The sequence below is a fragment of the Plasmopara halstedii genome (assembly GCF_900000015.1).
Source record: "Plasmopara halstedii genome assembly, contig: Scaffold_2604, whole genome shotgun sequence".
NCBI lineage: Eukaryota > Oomycota > Peronosporomycetes > Peronosporales > Peronosporaceae > Plasmopara > Plasmopara halstedii.
The window spans coordinates 381,935-391,095 of NW_020189511.1; the positions used below are offsets into that span (position 1 = coordinate 381,935).

The 9,161-nt window shown below is 43.8% G+C and overlaps 2 protein-coding genes across 2 annotated transcripts; one reads left to right on the forward strand and one right to left on the reverse strand.

Annotated features, from left to right (window-relative positions):
* Positions 1–12: 12 nt before the first annotated feature.
* On the forward strand, positions 13–1,395 carry PHALS_04401 (the record flags this gene model as incomplete). Its single annotated transcript, XM_024718510.1, has 1 exon — positions 13–1,395. The coding sequence occupies one exon, from the start codon at positions 13–15 to the stop codon at positions 1,393–1,395; it is 1,383 nt and encodes a 460-aa protein (XP_024583902.1).
* A 902-nt stretch (positions 1,396–2,297) lies between these two features.
* Positions 2,298–3,275, reverse strand: PHALS_04402 (RxLR-like protein; the record flags this gene model as incomplete). The annotated part of the gene is made up of 1 exon (XM_024718511.1): positions 2,298–3,275. One exon carries the CDS (start codon positions 3,273–3,275, stop codon positions 2,298–2,300), a length of 978 nt encoding a protein of 325 aa, XP_024583903.1.
* Positions 3,276–9,161: the final 5,886 nt, after the last annotated feature.

Here is a 9,161-nt window from a genome sequence, read left to right on the forward strand (position 1 = left end):
GGTGGTATAGCTATGCAGACCGTATTGCGTGCACGAGGCCGCGCTTTGGTTGTAGCTCGACCACCACGTCCATCGCGTTCAGTATCTGCGGCAATCGGGTCTTCATGTTCATGGCTGCAGCTGCAAGGTACACAACGCGGAGTTTTTTCGACATCTTCAAGTTCATCTTTGTCAGGTCAGAATTTTGCTCTTTCGATCTTTAAGGGTGAGACACAACGTCAGCTATGGATTCGATTAGCACTAGCGATAGTTGGTGTGGCAGTTGCAGTCACGGAGAACACTGCAGATGCAAAGGAATTGGTAGGCGATGGAAAGGAAGATCCTAAACAATTACCAACGATGACCGATGAGCACCACGATAACGTTATAGCTACCGAGCAAAATGATGGCAAAAAACTTACGTTACGAAAACGAAAGACAATTTTGCGAGATGGCAAGATGGTGGTAAGCACAGCTGCCGTGCGAGGAGATCGTCCCTACATGGAAGACACGTCGTATGTCTCTTCGTGCAAGCGGTTTGCTGCGGTTTATGATGGTCATGGAGGCTCGGCAGTCTCGCAGTATCTTCGTAATCAACTTTATTCCATGATCTCACCCGAGCTTTCACATTTGGATCAGGAAATTTTAGCGGAAAATAAAGAAGAAAACAATGTGAAGGGAAAGCTGAGTCGACGTCAAAAGATAGCAACGATGTTACATGACGCTATACATAAATTGGATCAAGATGTAATTGCAAAGAGTGAGTGGAAATTTCAAGGCTCAACCGCTGTTGGAGTGCTTTTATTTGATGATGTACTATACTCGCTGAATGTGGGAGACAGTCGTGCGGTATTATGCCGAGCTGGAAACGCTGTCGAACTAACTCGAGATCATAAACCAAATGACCCTCAAGAACGCGCTAGGATCGAGTCTCTGGGTGGCCGTGTACAATGGTTTGGCTATGTTGATGCTCAAGGCGAACCAATTGAACCATACGGAGCATATCGAGTTAATGGCAATTTAGCAGTGGCCCGAGCTATAGGTGACCGCGACTCTCGTCCATTTGTGAATGGAGAGGCTGAAATCCGCCAGTACGACATCGAGTACGATAAAGACGAGTTCATTGTGATCGCGTCGGACGGACTTTGGGATGTTTTTACCAGTAGCGAGGTGATTGAATTTGTGCATGATGTTATGAGTGGCGAGTTGGGCGGGCGTGAGGCCTGGAGCAGTGGTGGTCACAGTGACACTCGTGTGCCCATTTTCGAATGGTCTCAGCAATATACTAGAGATCGGTCGATGATTAAAGCGGCACGTAGGCGACGGAAGGTACAGATCGCTAATTATCTGGTGCAAGAGGCACTTTTTCGCGGAACTTCTGACAATGTCTCTGTTGTCGTGGTGTGGCTGCGCTAAACTGTTGCTGTCAAAGATGTACTGCCTGTGACGTATTCTGTGGATGCTTTTCTTACTACTCTTAGTTATACGGTAAAATTTTGACGATCTTTAAGAAAAAAAAGCATTTCTCACAACCGGCAGCGAAGAAAAGCGCCAAACTTTCTGCCGTAAGGTATCTGCAATGAACTCTCAAATTCTATATACAAGCAATCAACTTGAACAGTATCAGTGCAAGCAGCAATGTCGACAACATTGACAAATAAAATCTTCTCCGTCTAACTCATTGCAAGCATTACATTGACAAGCAGCAGCTCCTTTTTTCGAATCGAAGCAGGTTACCACCAGCGACCGTAACCACATTTATCTATTTCTGTCTTCCAATTATCAAGAGCAGCTTTACGAAAGTGATGGATGCTACTTGTGTGTATCACATTTTTAGTGAAGTAGAGTACGAGGTCAATTTCTGTCGAGATAAACAAGCGCTATCGCAGATGCAAATAATTTTCTAGCGTTACCGTAAGGCTTCTTTGCTTTTCATGTGACTCAAGTATAAATGTAATGGTATTACTCAGCATGAAATTGCCTCACTTATATGAAACACCCTCTTAAACCGCCACATTTGACGGTCAAATTCTGCACCTACCAATTGCTACCTTGCGCTTATTCATCGTGTAAATAACGCGATACTTCCATTCGAGCGCGTTTCTTATTAAAATTTGTAAAGAAGCCTGGCCGATGGCGACGAGGTATACGGAATTGGTGGAACTGTAACATAATCGAATTTGTTACGTAGACGTATATGTAAAAGGCGTGGATGTGAAAGATGGTAAACATGGTTGGATATAAGAGAAAACAATTGACGTATTACTGACTAGCACATTACAATTCAATATTCTATCTACACATACATCAAGTTACAATTATCGGGTCACAACAAAATTCCGCTTCTTTCCTTCACAATCTGGAGTCGTTGGGACTTGACTTCCTGGAGCAGGAAACACAGTAGCGACAGTTTTCCAAGGTGAATTCACCAGAGCTGGATGAATTGAGGCAGGAGTAACGGGAGTTGGATTGATTGAGGCAGGAGTAACCGGAGTTGGATTGATTGAGGCAGGAGTAACCGGAGCTGGAATATCCGACGACGGAGTTACTGAAATGGGAACTTTTGTGGTATTTTGTTGGACTGGAGTTTCCGTGGCGCGAGATTTTGTGAAAAAGCTCTTCATAGAAAAACCACCAGAAGATGGAGATGCAAATGTGGTAGGATAACCAGTCGAGGGAGGACTATAGCTTTGCGAGGTGCTGTCATTTTCATCGTTAGTTGACTGGGTTTCCTCTTGAGTTTGTTCAGTTGATTGTGATGTACTGGGGCTTCCGTTTTCGCAGATTTCAGACTCTCCGGCAGCAAAGTCCTGCGTCCAATAGTGTCCGTATGTGCTTTTAGCATTGTAAACATATGAAGTGCCAAACATTGTGTAGTCAGCACCCAAGATATTGGCGCGATGGCCTGCAGAATTCATCCAAGATTCCATAACTGAGGCGACATCCTCTTGACCGGCGGCAACGTTTTCTGCCACTGCATTCCATGAATACCCTGCATCGGTGATACGGCTCGACAAAGTGGATCCATCCGAACCTTCATGACCCATGAAATTGTTTTCGGCCATGTCCTTCGAATGACGAGCTGCTGCGTTTGCCAGCTTCTGGTTCGTGCACAAAGCCGATAAACCCGCTTTAGCTCGCTCAGCATTCACTGCATCGAGCATCTGTTGGTAGTAGCCATCGTAGCTTGAGTAAGTTTGCAACTTTCGTGGTGTTCGCAGATTGTTTTCAGCAGACGAAGATGTAGTAGAGAGTGCGAGAACGAGGCCAAACGTATAGCGAGCAATAGACATCATGGTCAATTGTGGAAGTTGGTTATTGTGGCAAGTGTTGCTTTGGATTGCAATTGAAATGTGAGTATTTTTACCCGAACTCGTCATGCGCGATAAAATGGTGGGAAAACCATATGCAAATGGCCGAGGAGACGTACAAGTGTGCTATAGTACGGATTCGGCGCCCCAAGAGCGGCATATTGTTTGTCCATCTGACCAGCAAGTTGCGAAAGAAAGTGCTTTTTCAACCAGCTGGACGACTATGTTTTCATAAACTTTCTGGATGACTGAAGCAATAGCGTAAGGTTTTGAGAATTTTATTGTAAAAGAGGTGTAACTTTAGAGCATCTGAGACTCATTCCACTTAAATCGATAGTATGGTAAGTATGTAGTTCTGAGTTGATTCATTTCACAGTCCAGAAAGTTGGACGACGCACTGGAATCATCCTGATGGTCGGAAAAGCTCTTTTTGTTACTAAAATGAAAAGATCCTTGCGAAATATGAATTATAAATTATAGTAAAACTTAAACCTGTAATTCCGCGCCACGTCTAGGGTGCCAAAGTCGTCAGTGATTTTCTGATAGCATTGGATGGCCAGCAAAGTCAAAAGGATGACGTGATTTACATATTTCTTAGTACAATAGAATCATCTGTTGTTATTTTGTGGAGTGTTCAACAAATTTCTTTTTTATTGTTATAAGCGAGCCGCTAATGTAAAAATTGTGAGAGATAAAGACAATAGATTATGGCCAAAGTGAGCTTTGCACCGATGCTTTTGGTTTCTAAAATTTGGAGCTTGTCATGAAAGTTTGTCAAGCCATAAATTGCTCTTCTCTATAGACTTGTAAAGGGGTCCGGTACTTCAAGTACGTGCGAGAGTAGATGAATAACAAACAGACATCGTACTCTATAGTGTGGTGAGTTGAATGAATATTGCGCATACCCTGTAAAGCTTTATAAAGTGCACATGCCGTGATGCATGAAACGACTTTTTTATCAAACATCTTACAACTTTATGTATCGCTGTCAGCATCACTACCTAGTACAAGAAATTATAAAAAAATCTGAAAGCAAATATCGCCGTTTTCCTGACACTTTTCGCAAAGAACTAGTCGTTGGAATAACAATTACCTGACACAATTTTGACCGTCGACTGTTCTTAAACTGATCTACAAGCCCCGATACCTCAAGCGGATGATAGGTGCACTTGATTCTCTCCTTATCAATTTGTTTCCTGCAGTCTGATTTAATGTCAACGCTTCAACATTTATCTGCACAGAATCAAGTAATTCATCACCACGTCAATTCATAACTGAGGTGGACACTGCCATGAATGAGGTGGACACTGCCATGAATACTACAACACCCATCGCACAATCTCAAAATAGATTTAAAAGCAGCTTTGCTAGCCCCGCGAAGACTTTCTCTACATGAACATCGATTTCATGTCAAGTTAGGAAACGGCAAAATTACTCGAAAAAAAGTTCTATTCTCCATCCATGTACTATACAAATTAAGATCCAAAGATATTGCGCTAGTCTTCATAGCGTAATAAAAGTAAAGGTAGTTAGTTGTTTTAGATTTAGAGCGGGACAATATCGTCACATTGTGCGTCTCAACAGGGTTCATATGTTGGGTACGTTGCGAAGTGTTTTAATTGTGCGGAAAGAAATGAAAAATATGTAAAGGTTTTCGCAGTAGTAGGCAATTTATGAAGTGTCAATATTTTTGATCTTTATTTCGCTCAGTTCCTGTCTACCCCAAGTCGATTCTTCTATTTACCAGGTATGCAACAGGGTTGCCGTGCATCTGCAACGAGAAAGTTTTATCTAACGAGTCCACAGTAATATATGCACAGAGATTAAGTTCGTATATCTCACAGAAGTGTAGCAACAAATCTAATCACCTAAAATTCATTCGACTATGCTTTGTCTTAAGGAGTCCGCGCTAACAACGCACAGAAGTCGGGGTTCGTATGATTCTACCAGAGGTCGAGCCTCTACCGTGACTAAGAATACATGAATTTCATTATTTAAATCAATGCTATATATACGCTTTCTATCGCATCCCAAAACTATCTTGATTGTCTAATGTGCGACTAGCTGCAACAGACCTCTCCTGTCAATCATCTTTATAAATACATCGGTACTAATTACCTCACAATCAAACCAAAATACAATGTGAATTTCATGTGTAAGCTGTGAGCTCACAAGATTACAGTACTTGCAAAAACATTCTCTCCCACTAACATGTGGACTGCGCTGGGGCACGCAATCGAAATAATTGGCATTAGAACAATTGCGAGCCCCAGCGCGGCCCACATCTCTGTGAATTTTACGACAATTCGCAAACAACCGCTCTGTCCATACACTCTACCATACCTGGTCCTCGGCAGTACGTCTAAGTACACTCTTTGCACTTTACCGTACCGGTTCCTCGAAACATTCTTCCACTGAAGGATCCCCGCGAACAAAATGGCCCGAGAAATGGCGCTGTTATCGCAACCGACACTGTGGGGATCTTGAGATGTTCTCCTATCGAAATGACTGTAGTGACTTTCCGAGACAAGACGAATCACTTCCACTCTCACCCGAAGTCATACGACCTGGCAGTTCAAAGAGGAGAAGGGGATCATGGCCTTCAGCTTCCCCTCTAAGCGAGTTTTGTTCTCAGTTTCCTCTATAATTGGTGGGATGTGATGGGATCTTATGCCGTTGGACTCACGACGATGCTCAACTCGTCACCGATGAACTAAATCTGACTCAAAGAGCCCGACATGCTTTCCAGCAAGCGCGATAGTCCGGCCGACTCTTGCTCAAATCATATTGCCGCAAAAAAAAAATACAGTCTGGAGTCGATTGTTGCAGAGATTCGACAATCATACACGCGGATGCTTGTACACCGTCCACTCACATGAAGAGCAAAACGAGCGCTTTCTCAGCTAATAGTTCATCATTCAAAAAAACGCCTGTGTGGAGCAACAGCGGTTTGGAAAAGGCTTACCTGTATGAGGATGTTCCTTAATTAGATGAAGCTAGCGAGAGTGTCGCTGAGTATGCGAGCACAATGTAGAGAAAACACACTGTCTTACCTGCCTTAAGTTTGCATAAGCCAGTTTCAGTGAAGCAGACGCTTGGCTTGAGCACAACCTCATGTCTGACTCTGCGAAATCGAAATATCGACGCGGGCGTCGAGGAGAACCCCATCGCATCTAGCCTGAGCTGTTGCAGTCCCAATCGTCCCCGCGAAACTACAGTAAAAGCGATCGACTAAGGATCGTACAGTACAATTTCGGTTCGCACTCACAGGTGGAAAACGCGCTAAGACAGACCTTTTTCTTCATATAAATATAAAGGCAGAGGGTTTGCCAGATCTTTAGAGCCCTAGAAGTCAACGCAATTAGCGAGAGTGGTGTATTGACTTCGATTTGCTTTCGAATGTTAGTATTCTTTAACACCACCAGATACATTTACAAGCCCTGCTTTACCAGTCAGCCCACCGAACGTTCCATGTGAAAGTGGGCCTCCGCTTGCCCACTAAGCAGTGCCGACAGAAGTCGACCCCTATGCTACCAGCAATGATCTATTTCGCTTTTGGAGGTACACCGGCTCTCCCCGAAAGTCGCTACGTGCGTCCAAACCTGTGATGAACAGGATCTTGGATTTTGCCCATGTGTATATTCGACGCACTGCCTTGCTTGAGGCACTCATGCTTACGTCGTTACTTTAGAGCAGACATTAGCTCTACTACAGAGGATGGTGCAAACGATGCTACATCGACATCATAGTGCATCAAAGCTGGCTAAATCGCGAAAACGGTAAAAGGGTACGTCTTCAGTTAAACCACGTCAAACACTTTTATGCTTGCATTATTTATGGGATTTGAAGTGTATAAGCATTTTTGCTACCACCGTGTGAGGTAAATTGTATACACTGCATGTGTAGTCAGGCATTTTGTCATCAACGTAATACGTTTTCCCACATCTTTTCGTCTGGGTTCTCCCCTGCCTTTGGCATCAGCGTGCTTCTTTTGGATCCTGGCTCTCAACCAAAGCGTCACGCACCCTGCGAATGACACACAATACTATTGAAATAGAATCACTGCTTTTGCTACAAAGTATAGCCGCGCTGATATCAGCAAGGCGTAACAAGATCAGCAACCCCTCCCTCAAGATAATCTGATCTACATGTGGTGGTATCAGTGTCTGCCAAACCATTTATCAAAATTAGGTATAGCCCGCCGAGACCTGATCTGCATTTTTCAGTCAAATGCGAAATTCGTCGAAGGAACACGCCTCAGCACCGCTGCTACTCTGCGCAAGTGATAAGGTATATCTTCTAGATCGCGATTTTGCGCTCAGACTTACCATCTGGTAAAAGATAGTTACCAGCTGACATGTTTAATCTTAAGCGTACAACCGCGAACAATGCTCGCCATTAAACTGCTATAGAGCGCAAATCTTTATCTATTAACATTGCTCTTAGCAAGCTAAATTGTTGAAACAATAAGCGGGGAATGTTTTAATCGATTGCACTATCGTTGACAGTAGCAAGGCGAGCCATCAAGCTTAGTGAGACTACGAGGACAACAATGCCGGTATGATCAGACACTACCATTCAATTTACCAAAGATAAAATCTGTTTCAATGATTTTCCAACACCGCCCAGACCGACAGGCTGATAAAAGATTCCAGCGCATGCGGCGATGGGTATGCCTACCAACACGCATATGTGCTTACTACTTATACACGTCTAGCCGCCGCTTCGTATAGCTCGCCAAGCGGTGATGCTTTTCCTGCCCGAGTCGGCCACCCGAAAGTGATATCATGTGCCTTGTAGTGCATTTCGAACTTTGGATTCTCGTCATCAATCTCCACTATACGCTGAGTATCATGTAGGTTAGTGCTTTGATACAACAAGCGTTGAAACAAGGACTAGCGATGCAAATATTGAGCTGAACGCTTTGGTGAAGCAACAATCAAGCTCTAAGCTCCTTTCTTCGAAAAAACAGAGATGCAACACAAGTGGCGTCTGACTCGTCTAACATTATCAATTGTTGACGTTACAATTGTGACTTGCGCGATATTTAAGGCCGGGGCGGCTCAAAAGAGCTCCCATCACAATATGATGACGATCAGGTTTATACCTTATCTGTAAGAGGGTGCTGTTTATAACTAGGCCCGCAGAAAATAGAACACACACGCGTGTGCTACGAGGGAGCAATTTCTGACGTGGGGGGAGAAGGACAGTCCCGACATGAAGGGAAAAGAAAGGACTTGATACCTTGAAAGTATATTTGTAGCTGAATTGGAATGAGTTACCTAGACACATGCAAAAGCCCTTAGGGGCCCCAAGAGGTTTCACTAATACGACCTTGGTTTACTGACTTATATAGCAAGGGTGTACTGAGGTTAAACTTTAGATTCATCTGATGCAAGATCTTGGGTGTACGGAGCTTGGACTTCTAAAGCTTGAATTCATCTTTCGTGGAAAGTACCCAGCAGAAGTGACTGGCTTACGCCACCCACTTCTAAAGACAGAGACATGTCGGTCTCTTCATCTGAACAGTGTTGAAGTCAGCAAAGTTCGTCATCCTGAAGTCAGCAAGGTTCGTCACTATGACGTGATCAAGGATCATAAAACAGTATCAGGTTGAGGTACAACCAGACCAGAACCAACATCAGGTTGAGGTTATAGAAGGTTAGGCTCAAGTTCACGTAGCAACCAGTCATTCCAGACAGCATAAGTAGGAGTCAATCACTTTCCATTTTCCACTCTCCGACAACAGTCTCCTTCTGATTCTCTCCACTCTCGAAATTTGAGAGGTTATGAGCCCAACAACCAATGATGCAAGCGACATACTCCGCGAAGACAACTACTTCGTGTGGGAGTTTAACGCACGAATGAAAC